We start from the raw sequence: 16,265 nt of genomic DNA on the forward strand, positions 1-16,265 counted from the left end.
GTACAGAGATCACTGACCACACCCCCCCACCACTCACAGTACAGAGATCACTGACCACACCCCCCCACCACTCACAGTACAGAGATCACTGACCACACCCCCCCACCACTCACAGTACAGAGATCACTGACCACCACCCCCCCCAACCACTCACAGTACAGAGATCACTGACCACACCGCCCCCCCCACCACTCACAGTACAGAGATCACTGACCACACACCCCCACCACTCACAGTACAGAGATCACTGACCACACCCCCCCCCCCACTCACAGTACAGAGATCACTGACCACACCGCCCCCCCCCACTCACAGTACAGAGATCACTGACCACACCCCCCCCCACTCACAGTACAGAGATCACTTACCACACCGCCCCCCCCCACTCACAGTACAGAGATCACTGACCACACCGCCCCCCACTCACAGTACAGAGATCACTGACCACACCCCCCCCACTCACAGTACAGAGATCACTGACCACACCGCCCCCCCACCACTCACAGTACAGAGATCACTGACCACACCCCCCACCACTCACAGTACAGAAATCACTGACCACACCACCCCCCACCACTCACAGTACAGAGATCACTTACCACACCGTCCCCACCACTCACAGTACAGAGATCACTGACCACACCGCCCCCACCACTCACAGTACAGAGATCACTGACCACACCACCCCCCACCACTCACAGTACAGAGATCACTGACCACACACCCCCCCACCACTCACAGTACAGAGATCACTGACCACACCCCCCCCCCACCACTCACAGTACAGAGATCACTGACCACACACCCCCACCACTCACAGTACAGAGATCACTGACCACACCACCCCCCACCACTCACAGTACAGAGATCACTGACCACACCCCCCCCCCACCACTCACAGTACAGAGATCACTGACCACACCCCCCCCACCACTCACAGTAGAGATCACTGACCACACCCCCCCACCACTCACAGTACAGAGATCACTGACCACACCCCCCCACCACTCACAGTACAGAGATCACTGACCACACACCCCCACCACTCACAGTACAGAGATCCCTGACCACACCCCACACCCCACCACTCACGGTACAGAGATCACTGACCACCCCCCCCCCCCCACCACTCACAGTACAGAGATCACTGACCACACCCCCCCCCACCACTCACAGTACAGAGATCACTGACCACACCCCCCCACCACTCACAGTACAGAGATCACTGACCACAACGCCCCCCCCACCACTCACAGTACAGAGATCACTGACCACACCCCCCCACCACTCACAGTACAGAGATCACTGACCACACACCCCCCACCACTCACAGTACAGAGATCACTTGACCACACACCCCCCACCACTCACAGTACAGAGATCACTGACCACACCCCCCACCACTCACAGTACAGAGATCACTGACCACACCCCTCCACCACCACTCACAGTACAGAGATCACTGACCACACCCATTCCCCCCCCACCACTCACAGTACAGAGATCACTGACCCCCCCCCCACCACTCACAGTACAGAGATCACTGACCACACCGCCCCCCCCCACCACTCACAGTACAGAGATCACTGACCCCCCCCCCCCACCACTCACAGTACAGAGATCACTGACCACACCCCCCCCCCCACCATTCACAGTACAGAGATCACGACCACCCCCCCCACCACTCACAGTACAGAGATCACTGACCACACCCCCCACCACCACTCACAGTACAGAGATCACTGACCACACCGCCCCCCACCACTCACAGTACAGAGATCACTGACCACACCCCCCCACCACTCACAGTACAGAGATCACTGACCACACCCCCCCCACCACTCACAGTACAGAGATCACTGACCACCCCCCCCCACCACTCACAGTACAGAGATCACTGACCACCCCCCCCCCACCACTCACAGTACAGAGATCACTGACCACACCCCCCCCCCCCACCACTCACAGTACAGAGATCACTGACCACACCGCCCCACCACTCACAGTACAGAGATCACTGACCACACCCCCCCACCACTCACAGTACAGAGATCACTGACCACACCCCCCCCCCCACTCACAGTACAGAGATCACTGACCACACACCCCCCCCCCACTCACAGTACAGAGATCACTGACCACACACCCCCCACTCACAGTACAGAGATCACTGACCACACCGCCCCCCCACCACTCACAGTACAGAGATCACCGCCCACCACTCACAGTACAGAGATCACTGACCACACCCCCCACCACTCACAGTACAGAGATCACCGCCCACCACTCACAGTACAGAGATCACTGACCACACCCCCCTCCACCACTCACAGTACAGAGATCACTGACCACACCGCCCCCACCACTCACAGTACAGAGATCACTGACCACACCGCCCCACCACCACTCACAGTACAGAGATCACTGACCACACCCCCCACCACTCACAGTACAGAGATCACCGCCCACCACTCACAGTACAGAGATCACTGACCACACCCCCCTCCACCACTCACAGTAGAGATCACTGACCACCCCCCCCCCCCCCACCACTCACAGTACAGAGATCACTGACCCCCCCCCGCCCCCCACCACTCACAGTACAGAGATCACTGACCACACCCCCCCCACCACTCACAGTACAGAGATCACTGACCACACCCCCCCCACCACTCACAGTACAGAGATCACTGACCACACTCCCCCACCACTCACAGTACAGAGATCACCGCCCACCACTCACAGTACAGAGATCACTGACCACACCCCCCCCACCACTCACAGTACAGAGATCACTGACCACACCCCACCCACCACTCACAGTACAGAGATCACTGACCACACCGCCCCCCACCACTCACAGTACAGAGATCACTGACCCCCCCCGCCCCCCACCACTCACAGTACAGAGATCACTGACCACACCCCCCCCACCACTCACAGTACAGAGATCACTGACCACACCCCCCCACCACTCACAGTACAGAGATCACTGACCTAACCGCCCCCCCCACCACTCACAGTACAGAGATCACTGACCACACCCCCCCCACCACTCACAGTACAGAGATCACTGACCACACCGCCCACCACTCACAGTACAGAGATCACTGACCACCCCCCCACCACTCACAGTACAGAGATCACTGACCACACCGCCCCCCACCACTCACAGTACAGAGATCACTGACCAAACCACCCCCCACCACTCACAGTACAGAGATCACTGACCACCCCCCCACCACTCACAGTACAGAGATCACTGACCACACCCCCCCCCCACCACTCACAGTACAGAGATCACTGACCACACCCCCCACCACTCACAGTACAGAGATCACTGACCACACCGCCCCCCACCACTCACAGTACAGAGATCACTGACCACACCGCCCCCACCACTCACAGTACAGAGATCACTGACCACACCCCCCACCACTCACAGTACAGAGATCACTGACCACACCGCCCACCACTCACAGTACAGAGATCACTGACCACCCCCCCACCACTCACAGTACAGAGATCACTGACCAAACCACCCCCCACCACTCACAGTACAGAGATCACTGACCACCCCCCCCCCCACCACTCACAGTACAGAGATCACTGACCACACCCCCCCACCACTCACAGTACAGAGATCACTGACCACCCCCCACCACCACTCACAGTACAGAGATCACTGACCACCCCCCCACCACTCACAGTACAGAGATCACTGACCACACCCCCCCCCACCACTCACAGTACAGAGATCACTGACGACACCCCCCCCACCACTCACAGTACAGAGATCACTGACCACACACCCCCCCACCACTCACAGTACAGAGATCACTGACCACACCCCCCCCACCACTCACAGTACAGAGATCACTGACGACACCCCCCCCACCACTCACAGTACAGAGATCACTGACCACACACCCCCCCACCACTCACAGTACAGAGATCACTGACCACACCCCCCCCCGCCCGATCTACTCACTCAGGATATTCAGCACAGAGTCCTTGCGGAACATCACCAGGTTCCCCATCATCACGTGGCACACGAGCTCCTGCAGCTGAAGAGAAGAACGAGACGTATAAACAGAAACACCTGAGGAGGCTGCACCATCACAGCAAGCAGAGATCTTATCATGTATATGTATATAAGGATTAAGCGTTACCCCCTCCCCATATAAAGACCCTCCACCATACAGAACGTCACACGCTACCTGGGCCGAGTCAATGACCGCGACGATCATGTTCAGCAGCTCCCCGCTCCGGAGCGTCTCATCCGGGAACTGAAGAAGAGCAGAGAGATCAGAGAACCGCCATCATGTGTCACCGCCCACAATAGAGGCACCGCCCACTACAGCTACTCCACCCACCATAGAGGCACTGCCCACCACAGCTGCTCCACCCACCATAGAAGCACCGCCCACCACAGCTACTCCACCCACCATAGAGGCACCACCCACCACAGCTACTCCACCCACCATAGAAGCACCGCCCACCACAGCTACTCCACCCACCATAGAAGCACCGCCCACCACAGCTACTCCACCCACCATAGAGGCACCGCCCACCACAGCTACTCCACCCACCATAGAAGCACTGCCCACCACAGCTACTTTACCCACCATAGAGGCACCGCCCACCACAGCTACTTTACCCACCATAGAGGCACCGCCCACCACAGCTACTTCACCCACCATAGAGGCACTGCCCACCACAGCTACTCCACCCACCATAGAGGCACTGCCCACCACGCTACTCCGCCCACCATAGAGGCACTGCCCACTACAGCTACTCCGCCCACCATAGAGGCACTGCCCACTACAGCTACTCCGCCCACCATAGAGGCACTGCCCACTACAGCTACTCCACCCACCATAGAGGCACTGCCCACCACAGCTGCTCCACCCACCATAGAAGCACCGCCCACTACAGCTACTCCACCCACCATAGAGGCACCGCCCACCACAGCTACTCCACCCACTATAGAGGCACCGCCCACCACAGCTGCTCCACCCACCATAGAGGCAACGCCCACCACAGATGCTCCACCCACCATAGAGGCACTGCCCACCACAGCTGCTCCACCCACCATAGAGGCACTGCCCACCACAGCTGCTCCACCTACCATAGAGGCACCGCCCACCACAGCTGCTCCACCCATCATAGAGGCACTGCCCACCACAGCTACTCCACTCACCATAGAGGCACTGCCCACCACAGCTACTCCACCCACCATAGAGGCACTGCCCACTACAGCTACTCCGCCCACCATAGAGGCACAGCCCACTACAGCTACTCCGCCCACCATAGAGGCACCGCCCACTACAGGTACTCCGCCCACCATAGAGGCACCGCCCACTACAGCTACTCCGCCCACCATAGAGGCACTGCCCACCACAGCTACTCCACCCACCATAGAGGCACCGCCCACCACAGCTACTCCACCCACAATAGAGGCACCGCCCACCACAGCTGCTCCACCCACCATAGAGGCACCGCCCACCACAGCTGCTCCACCCATCATAGAGGCACTGCCCACCACAGCCCACAGCTACTCCACCCACCATAGAGGCACTGCCCACCACAGCTACTCCACCCACCATAGAGGCACCGCACACCACAGCTGCTCCACCCACCATAGAGGCACCACCCACCATAGAGGCACCCACCACAGCTACTCCACCCACCACCACAGCTGCTCCACCCATCATAGAGGCACTGCCCACTACAGCTACTCCACTCACCATAGAGGCACTGCCCACCACAGCTACTCCACCCACCATAGAGGCACTGCCCACTACAGCTACTCCGCCCACCATAGAGGCACCGCCCACTACAGCTACTCCACCCACCATAGAGGCACCGCCCACTACAGCTACTCCACCCACCATAGAGGCACCGCCCACTACAGGTACTCCGCCCACCATAGAGGCACCGCCCACTACAGCTACTCCGCCCACCATAGAGGCACCGCCCACTACAGCTACTCCGCCCACCATAGAGGCACCGCCCACTACAGCTACTCCACCCACCATAGAGGCACCGCCCACTACAGGTACTCCGCCCACCATAGAGGCACCGCCCACTACAGCTACTCCGCCCACCATAGAGGCACTGCCCACCACAGCTACTCCACCCACCATAGAGGCACCGCCCACCACAGCTACTCCACCCACAATAGAGGCACCGCCCACCACAGCTACTCCACCCACCATAGAGGCACCACCCACCATAGAGGCACCCACCACAGCTACTCCACCCACCATAGAGGTACCGCCCACCACAGCTACTCCACCCACCATAGAGGCACTGCCCACCACAGCTACTCCACTCACCATAGAAGCATTGCTCACCATAGCTGCTCCACCCACCATAGAGGCACCGCCCACCACAGCTACTCCACCCACCATAGAAGCACTGCCTGTCATAGCTACTCTGCCCACCACAGAAGCCACACTTACCTCACTGTATATGGAGGGTGTCAGGTAGCACAGCAGCCGCACATCATCCTCCTGGCACGCCTTCATGTCCATCATCAGACACGTGTGAAGATCGCCCAGCTGGGTGGCCTGAGCAAACGACTCGTACAGGTTCATCTTCCCCGCCGCTGCTTTGCTGCAGTCATAAAGAGAGAGAGTCAGCGGAGGGCCAGGGGGTCATGTGACAGGGTCCAGGGGCTAAAACCTTGATGGCAGAGGGACAAACATGGCGCACGTCTCCGGATTGGCACCGTGTCTCTGTTCTTCACAGCTTGACACAAGGACAGGAAGCGGACGGCTCTTAAGGGACCGGACGGGGAGCGCAGCTCTGGATGATAATTAATGTGTTAATGAGGCGACCGGACAGAGAGCGGCGACTGGAGGTTATTAGAGCAGGATGAGCGCGGTAATGAGAAGTAAACACCCGAGCAGGAGGGCAGCACAGGACATAGTGCCCGCTCACCCACTGAGCTAAAAATGCAACTCTATAGAGCCCACCACCCACTGGAACCACTTAAAGGGGTACTCCTGCCAAACTTTATGTAACCACTTAAAGGGGAACTCCTGACAAACTTTATGTAACCACTTAAAGGGGAACTCCTGACAAACTTTATGTAACCACTTAAAGGGGTACTCCTGCCAAACTTTATGTAACCACTTAAAGGGGTACTCCTGACAAACTTTATGTAACCACTTAAAGGGGTACTCCTGACAAACGTTATGTAACCTCTTAAAGGGGTACTCCTGACAAACTTTATGTAACCACTTAAAGGGGTAATCCTGACAAACTTTATGTAACCACTTAAAGGGGAACTCCTGACAAACTTTATGTAACCACTTAAAGGGGTACTCGTGACAAACTTTATGTAACCACTTAAAGGGGTACTCCTGACAAACTTTATGTAACCACTTAAAGGGGTACTCCTGACAAACTTTATGTAAATACTTAAAGGGGTACTCCTGCCAAACTTTCCATTTTTGTGTTTTTCGCTTTTTCTTTTTAAGATATATGAGGGGATTAAAAATGTATAATTTTGGACTTTTGTATTTAAGCCGTTCACCATACGGGATCCTTAACATAATAACATAATATACCAAATATGTTTTATTTTAATTTTTTACTTTTAAAATGGGAAAAGAGGGGGATTTTATTTTTTGGAGGAGGGGCTTATTCACTATTAAAAAATAAAAAAAGAATTAAAAAGTTTTAATAACACTTTTTTAGTCCCCATAGGGGATTATTTTTTGCAGGCTTTAGATTGGTTCTATGCATAGGCGTATCTGTGATCAGTGTTATCTGCAATCTACATTCTGGTCTGCTCGTAGGCAGGTGTCCGCCATCTTGGCTGATCTGATCCCTGCGGCTGTGTGAATATTGATCATGGCATCTGAGGGGTTAATGGCGCACATCAGCACGACAGTATATGATGTGGGCACAGCTCCTGCACTCGCTTCATATCCATGGCATCCTAGAGTGCCAAGCACCAGGTGCCCGGGGCGTACCTGTACGCCCTGCATCCTTTAGAGGTTAAAGGGGTACTCCTGCCAATTTTTTAACTTAAAATAATAAACTTTAACTTACCTTAGGGAGGCAAGTTAAAGTTTATTATTTTAATATTAATAAATAAAATTGTCAGGAGTACCCCTTTAACCCCTTGCCGCAAATAAACGTTCATTAACGTCCATCTGCGGCTCCCGAGTTATGACGTGCGCTTAGCAGGTGAGCGCATCATACTCGGAGGGTCGCGGTTGCTATAAGAAACCAGGACCCACAGCTAACGCTGGACATTGCTGATCGGGCTGATGTCCGGGAATTAACCCTTTAGACGCGGCGATCAAACTTGATCGCCGTGTCTAGAACAAAGGTAAACATTGCCGATTAGCTCAGTGGTGCTGTACGGGACCGCCGCGGTGAAATCGCCGTGTCCCAAACAGCTTGCAGGACGCGAGGAGGATCCCTACCTGCCTTCTAGCTGTCCGATTGCCGAATGACTGCTCTGTGCCTGAGATCCAGGCAGAATAAGTCGAGCGGCGATAACACTGATCAATGCTATGCTATTGCATGGCAGTGATCAGTGTAGGAAATCAGTGTATGCAGTGTTATAGTCTCCTATGGGAGCTATAACATTGCAAAAAAAAAAAAAAAAGTGAAAATAAAGTGTTAATAAATATGATTTAACCCCTTCCCTAATAAAAGTTTGAATCACCCCCCTTTTCCCATTAAAAAAAAAAAAAAAAAAACTGTGTAAATAAAAATAAACATATGTGGTATCGCCGCGTGCGTAAATGTCCGAACTATAAAAATATATTGTTAATTAAACCGCTCGGTCACTTTTCATACCATTAAAAAATGAATAAAAAGTGGTCAAAAAGTCCGATCAAAACAAAAAAGGTACTGATAAAAACTTCAGATCACGGCGCAAAAAAAAAAACAGTACTCATACCGCCCTTTATACGGAAAAATTTGAAAGTTATAGGGGTCAGAAGAGGACATTTTTCAACGTATTACTTTTGGTGCATGTAGTTATGATTTTTTTTTGTATTAAAATAAAATCAAACCTATATAAATTGGGTATCATTGCAACCGTATGGACCTACAGAATAAATATAAGGTGCATATTTTACCGAAAACTGCACTGCGTAGAAACGGAAGCCGCTAAAATTTACAAAATGGCCTTTTCTTTTTTTCAATTTTGCCCCAAAATTGTTTTCTGGTTTCGCCATAGATTTTGTGGTTAATTTATTAATGGTATTACAAAGTAAAATTGTTGGCGCAAAGAACAAGCCTTTCTATGGATTTTTAAGGGTGCATTCACACCACGTTTTTGCAATACAGTTCCCATATCAGGTTTTTGAGGAAAAAAGGATTCCTCAAAACATGACCAAACTGTATCAAAACGTGTGTGCAAATTTTAACCCGTATACAGTTAAAAACCGTATACCGTTTGAAAACTGACATCCGGTTGCATCCGTTTTTTAAGAAAAAAAAGTATACGTTTTTAACTTTTCACTCCATTTTGAATAAAGTTTTACTTGTTTGATTGAAATTCCAAGAAAAAAAACTGTGCAAAGTCAAAAACCGTATGGTGAAAACCGGATGGAACTGTACGCACTTACAGTTCTGTACGATTCCCATTGACTCCCATGTTAAAAAAAACGTATACGGTTTAAAACAGTTTTTCAACCGGACCTAAAACCATGGTAGACTACAGTTTTGGGTACAGGAAAAAAAACTGACAAAACCGTACAGGATGCAAAACGGACAAAACCTGATGGATCTTTTGGCATACGGTTTTCAATGGAGAGTCAATGCATACGGTTTCCAATACGGTTCCATACGGTTTTCACATAGAAAACGTATACGGGAACTGTATTGCAAAAACGTGGTGTGAATGCAGCCTAAGTGGAAAATGATGTGTTATGATTTTTAGAGGTGAGGAGGAAAAAACAAAAGTGCAAAAATGAAAAAAGGGGAAGGGTCAAACATCTGTATAATGCCCCAAAATCTCACATGTGGGCGCACTGAATCTGACGGGATTATCTCGCTGGGACCTCCACTAGTGACATGATTATTAGGGGATCGAGGGAGATCTGTGGGCCCATGATGGTTCCTGCCCCTGGGACCACAGCGCCTCACCTGGCCTTCAGGTAGTACAGCAGGTGGTAGCCGATCTTGGGCTGTTTTTGGTAGAGCTCGGAGAGCAGGTCGAGGAGCAGAGAGAAGCCATTGCTGTCCTCCTGCATCTGAATCAAGTTCCTGGAAGGAGACAAGTATTAGCTGCTGTGGTGAAGTGTCCAGGGACGGGGAGGGAAGATGGCACTTACCTGAATATTAGGTAGAGGGGCTTCCCCACAGACTCCTCCAGAGACCTGCCAATAAGCACAGGATGGTCAGTGACAACCTGGAATGAGCAGCACACTGGGCCGCACGCTCTGCTGACTTACTCCTCGGTGATCTCCTCCGGAAGAACCTCACCACGGAAATGGCTTTTGAATAATTCCTGGAGACAGGACGCCAGCACCGACAGCTGCTCCGAGTCAAAGTCATCCTGCACAGGGGGAAGGGACAGCGGTGAGGTGAGCGCTGATGACATCATCACATTGTCATCTACACTTCACCAGACGTCACTCACCTCCAGGATCTGCTCCACAATGTCCTGCATCAGCTCACACTGCGACTCCATGTCACTGCAACGCAAGAAGCGCCATCAACAACGAAACATGGGGGTACACAGAGCCCCCCCACTATGGGCACCACATACCTCTCCTTCTGCAGAGCCTCTCTCCCACTATAGGCACCACATACCTCTCCTTCTGCAGAGCCTCTCTCCCACTATAGGCACCACATCCCTCTCCTTCTCCAGAGCCCCCACTATGGGCACCACATCCCTCTCCTTCTGCAGAGCCTCTCTCCCACTATAGGCACCACATACCTCTCCTTCTGCAGAGCCTCTCTCCCACTATAGGCACCACATACCTCTCCTTCTCCAGAGCCCTCACTATGGGCACCACATACCTCTCCTTCTCCAGAGCCCCCACTATAGGCACCACATCCCTCTCCTTCTCCAGAGCCCCCACTATGGGCACCACATACCTCTCCTTCTCCAGAGCCCTCACTATGGGCACCACATACCTCTCCTTCTGCAGAGCCCTCACTATAGGCACCACATACCTCTCCTTCTCCAGAGCCCTCACTATGGGCACCACATACCTCTCCTTCTCCAGAGCCCTCACTATGGGCACCACATACCTCTCCTTCTCCAGAGCCCTCACTATGGGCACCACATACCTCTCCTTCTCCAGAGCCCTCACTATGGGCACCACATACCTCTCCTTCTCCAGAGCCCTCACTATGGGCACCACATCCCTCTCCTTCTCCAGAGCCCCCACTATGGGCACCACATACCTCTCCTTCTGCAGAGCCCCCACTATGGGCACCACATACCTCTCCTTCTCCAGAGCCCTCACTATGGGCACCACATACCTCTCCTTCTCCAGAGCCCTCACTATGGGCACCACATACCTCTCCTTCTCCAGAGCCCCCACTATGGGCACCACATACCTCTCCTTCTGCAGAGCCTCTCTCCCACTATAGGCACCACATACCTCTCCTTCTCCAGAGCCCTCACTATGGGCACCACATACCTCTCCTTCTGCAGAGCCCCCACTATGGGCACCACATACCTCTCCTTCTCCAGAGCCCTCACTATGGGCACCACATACCTCTCCTTCTCCAGAGCCCTCACTATGGGCACCACATACCTCTCCTTCTCCAGAGCCCCCACTATGGGCACCACATACCTCTCCTTCTGCAGAGCCCTCACTATGGGCACCACATACCTCTCCTTCTGCAGAGCCTCTCTCCCACTATAGGCACCACATACCTCTCCTTCTGCAGAGCCTCTCTCCCACTATAGGCACCACATACCTCTCCTTCTCCAGAGCCCTCACTATGGGCACCACATACCTCTCCTTCTGCAGAGCCCCCACTATGGGCACCACATACCTCTCCTTCTCCAGAGCCCTCACTATGGGCACCACATACCTCTCCTTCTGCAGAGCCCTCACTATGGGCACCACATACCTCTCCTTCTCCAGAGCCCTCACTATGGGCACCACATACCTCTCCTTCTCCAGAGCCCTCACTATGGGCACCACATACCTCTCCTTCTCCAGAGCCCCCACTATGGGCACCACATACCTCTCCTTCTCCAGAGCCCTCACTATGGGCACCACATACCTCTCCTTCTCCAGAGCCCTCACTATGGGCACCACATACCTCTCCTTCTGCAGAGCCCCCACTATGGGCACCACATACCTCTCCTTCTCCAGAGCCCTCACTATGGGCACCACATACCTCTCCTTCTCCAGAGCCCTCACTATGGGCACCACATACCTCTCCTTCTGCAGAGCCCCCACTATGGGCACCACATACCTCTCCTTCTCCAGAGCCCTCACTATGGGCACCACATACCTCTCCTTCTCCAGAGCCCTCACTATGGGCACCACATACCTCTCCTTCTCCAGAGCCCTCACTATGGGCACCACATACCTCTCCTTCTGCAGAGCCCTCACTATGGGCACCACATACCTCTCCTTCTCCAGAGCCCTCACTATGGGCACCACATACCTCTCCTTCTCCAGAGCCCTCACTATGGGCACCACATACCTCTCCTTCTGCAGAGCCTCCCCCCCCACTATGGGCACCACATACCTCTCCTTCTGCAGAGCCCTCACTATGGGCACCACATACCTCTCCTTCTGCAGAGCCCTCACTATGGGCACCACATACCTCTCCTTCTCCAGAGCCCTCACTATGGGCACCACATACCTCTCCTTCTGCAGAGCCCTCACTATGGGCACCACATACCTCTCCTTCTGCAGAGCCCTCACTATGGGCACCACATACCTCTCCTTCTGCAGAGCCACCACCTTCTCCCTGAGCGGTTCCTCCAGCTGCTCCAGATACGGGGTGATGTCCACCGGCTCCTCTATGATCGGCTCTTTGATGGGGTGGAAGCGGAACTCCCTCTTTTTCCCTGTAGGATGGAGAGGATACGGTTTAGAAGGCTCAAACCCTCCATCAATGCAGCCAATCCCTGCTCCCTGACTCCTCGTCCTCCCAAGGCGAGGCACCTTAAAGAAGTACTCCGGGTGACTAAAACTTATCCTCTATACCAGTGTTTGAGCACCGGGACCCCCCACATTCTCCTGTACGGGGTTCAGTCACTTACCTGTCCTTGGCCCCCTCCTTCTGAGAACAGCAGCAGTGACAAAATTCACTGGCTGAGACTGGGTACAGGAGAATGCTGGGGGGGAATAAAATGCCACATGAAATAAGTTCCGATTCCGGGGAATGGAGAAGATCCACTGAGGAAATTTTGCACTAAAATCTCCTTTGTGTGTGAGTCACCAAGTCATGGTAGTGGTTGTGGCCCTAACTGTCTGGTCAGGAGTCTGTTAGGAGATCTTGTCTGATGTTCAGTCTGAGGTCTGAAAGGGGTTCTGATCTAGGGTCTGATCAGGGTTATTAGGGGCTCTGGTCTGGGGTCTGATCAGGGTTATTAGGGGATCTGGTCTGGGGTCTGATCAGGGTTATTAGGGGCTCTGGTCTGGGGTCTGACCCAGGTTATTAGGGGCTCTGGTCTGGGGTCTGATCAGGGTTATTAGGGGCTCTGGTCTGGGGTCTGATCAGGGTTATTAGGGGATCTGGTCTGGGGTCTGATCAGGGTTATTTAGGGCTCTGGTGTTGGGTCTTATCAGGGTTATTATGGGCTCTGGTCTGGAGACAGATCCAGGTTGATAGGGGCTCTGGTCTGGGGTCTGATCCAGGTTATTAGGGTCTCTGGTCTGGGGTCTTATCAGGGTAATTAGGGGCTCTGGTCTGGGGTCTTATCAGGGTTATTAGGGGCTCTGGTCTGGGGTCTAATTCAGGTTATTAGGGGTTCTGGTCTGGGGTCTGATCAGGGTTATTAGGGGCTCTGGTCTGGGGTCTGACCCAGGTTATTAGGGGCTTTGGTCTTGGGTCTTATCAGGGTTATTAGGGGCTCTGGTCTGGGGTTTGATCCAGGTTATTAGGGGCTCTGGTCTAGGGTCTGATCCAGGTTATTAGGGGTTCTGGTCTAGGGTCTGATCCAGGTTATTAGGGGCTCTGGTCTGGGGTCTTATCAGGGTAATAAGGGGCTCTGGTCTGGGGTCTGAACCAGGTTGTTAGGGGCTCTGGTCTGGGGTCTTCTCAGGGTTATTAGGGGCTCTGGTCTGGGGTCTGATTCAGGTTATTAGGGGCTCTGGTCTGGGATCTTATCAGGGTTATTAGGGGCTCTGGTCTGGGGTCTGATCCAGGTTGTTAAGGCTCTGGTTTGGGGTCTTATCAGGGTTATTAGGGGCTCTGGTCTGGGGTCTGATTCAGGTTATTAGGGGCTCTGGTCTGGGGTCTGATCCAGGTTATTAGGGGCTCTGGTCTGGGGTCTGATTCAGGTTATTAGAGGCTCTGGTCTGGGGTCTGATTCAGGTTATTAGGGGCTCGGGTCTTATTCAGGTTATTAGAGGCTCTGGTCTGGGATCTGAATCAGGTTATTAGGGGCTCTGGTTTGGGGTCTTATCAGGGTTATTAGGGGCACTAGTCTGGGGTCTGATCCAGGTTGTTAGGGGCACTGGTCTGGGGTCTGATTCAGGTTATTAGAGGCTCTGGTCTGGGGTCTGATTCAGGTTATTAGGGGCTCGGGTCTTATTCAGGTTATTTGAGGCTCTGGTCTGGGATCTGAATCAGGTTATTAGGGGCTCTGGTTTGGGGTCTTATCAGGGTTATTAGGGGCACTAGTCTGGGGTCTGATCCAGGTTGTTAGGGGCACTGGTCTGGGGTCTGATTCAGGTTATTAGAGGCTCTGGTTTGGGGTCTGATTCAGGTTATTAGGGGCTCTGGTCTGGGGTCTGAATCAGGTTATTAGGGGCTCTGGTCTGGGGTCTGATCCAGGTTGATAGGGGCTCTGGTCTGGGGTCTGATTCAGGTTATTAAGGGCTCTGGTCTGGGGTCTGAATCAGGTTATTAGGGGCTCTGGTCTGGGGTCTGAATCAGGTTATTAGAGGCTCTGGTCTGGGGTCTGATCCAGGTTGATAGGGGCTCTGGTCTGGGGTCTGATCAGGGTTATTAGGCGCTCTGGTCTGGGGTCTGATCCAGGTTGATAGGGGCTCTGGTCTGGGGTCTGATTCAGGTTATTAGGGGCTCTGGTCTGGAGTCTGATCAGGGTTATTAGGGGCTCTGGTCTGGAGTCTGATCAGGGTTATTAGGGGCTCTGGTCTGGGGTCTGATCCAGGTTGATAGGGGCTCTGGTCTGGGGTCTGATTCAGGTTATTAGGGGCTCTGGTCTGGAGTCTGATCAGGGTTATTAGGGGCTCTGGTCTGGAGTCTGATCAGGGTTATTAGGGGCTCTGGTCTGGGGTCTGATCCAGGTTGATAGGGGCTCTGGTCTGGGGTCTGATCCAGGTTGATAGGGGCTCTGGTCTGGAGTCTGATCAGGGTTATTAGGGGCTCTGGTCTGGAGTCTGATCAGGGTTATTAGGGGCTCTGGTCTGGGGTCTGATCCAGGTTGATAGGGGCTCTGGTCTGGGGTCTGATCCAGGTTGATAGGGGCTCTGGTCCTGGGTCTGATCCATGTTGATAGGGGCTCTGGTCTGGAGTCTGATCAGGGTGAGGTCGGTAGTCCATTAGGGGCACTGTAATGTGGAGACTGTGGCGCTCCTCACCGTTGTCTGATGATTTGCTGTTCATCTCCTCCTCGTCATCACTGAAGGCGGCCTCCGCACTGTCGTAGCAGCTCTCCTCCTTGTCTACAAGACTGTTGTCCATCTCCATGGAGACCGGCTCCTCTGTCTTTACTGAGAAGAGCGATGAGAGCATTATATGAGATGTGCGCAGCCGCCATCATCCGCTCCACGCCTGCACCCCATAATATCTCCCCAAAATATAAGTGACAATGGCTTGATCTATATTTTTGTGCTTATAAAAAAAACAATCGAAAATGTAAGAAACAATTCGGAAATTAAAGATAATTAAACCAATGAAATGAGAAGATATGTCAGGGTATGATTACTTCATGTAGACATATATCAGTGATGTCATACAGGGGGCGGGGCTGTGACCACATGTCATTATATTACTATTATATCAGTGATGTCATACAGGGGCGGGGCTGTGATCACATGTCATTATATTACTATTATATTATATCAGTGATGTCCTAGAGGGGGGCGGGGCTGTGATCACGTCATAATATTACTATT

At 53.2% G+C, this 16,265-nt stretch overlaps 1 protein-coding gene across 1 annotated transcript in view; it reads right to left on the reverse strand.

The window, feature by feature from the left end:
* INTS3 (integrator complex subunit 3) overlaps nucleotides 1–16,265 on the reverse strand; it is an 86,937-nt gene that overhangs the window by 20,944 nt on the left and 49,728 nt on the right. Inside the window, 9 exon segments of the mRNA XM_056547332.1 lie at nucleotides 3,992–4,067; nucleotides 4,221–4,289; nucleotides 6,468–6,621; nucleotides 10,123–10,242; nucleotides 10,311–10,355; nucleotides 10,431–10,534; nucleotides 10,619–10,673; nucleotides 12,895–13,024; nucleotides 15,729–15,860. Coding sequence (XP_056403307.1) covers nucleotides 3,992–4,067; nucleotides 4,221–4,289; nucleotides 6,468–6,621; nucleotides 10,123–10,242; nucleotides 10,311–10,355; nucleotides 10,431–10,534; nucleotides 10,619–10,673; nucleotides 12,895–13,024; nucleotides 15,729–15,860 — 885 coding nt within the window.

This window comes from Hyla sarda, chromosome 11 (genome assembly GCF_029499605.1).
Source record: "Hyla sarda isolate aHylSar1 chromosome 11, aHylSar1.hap1, whole genome shotgun sequence".
Taxonomy (NCBI): Eukaryota; Metazoa; Chordata; class Amphibia; order Anura; family Hylidae; genus Hyla; species Hyla sarda.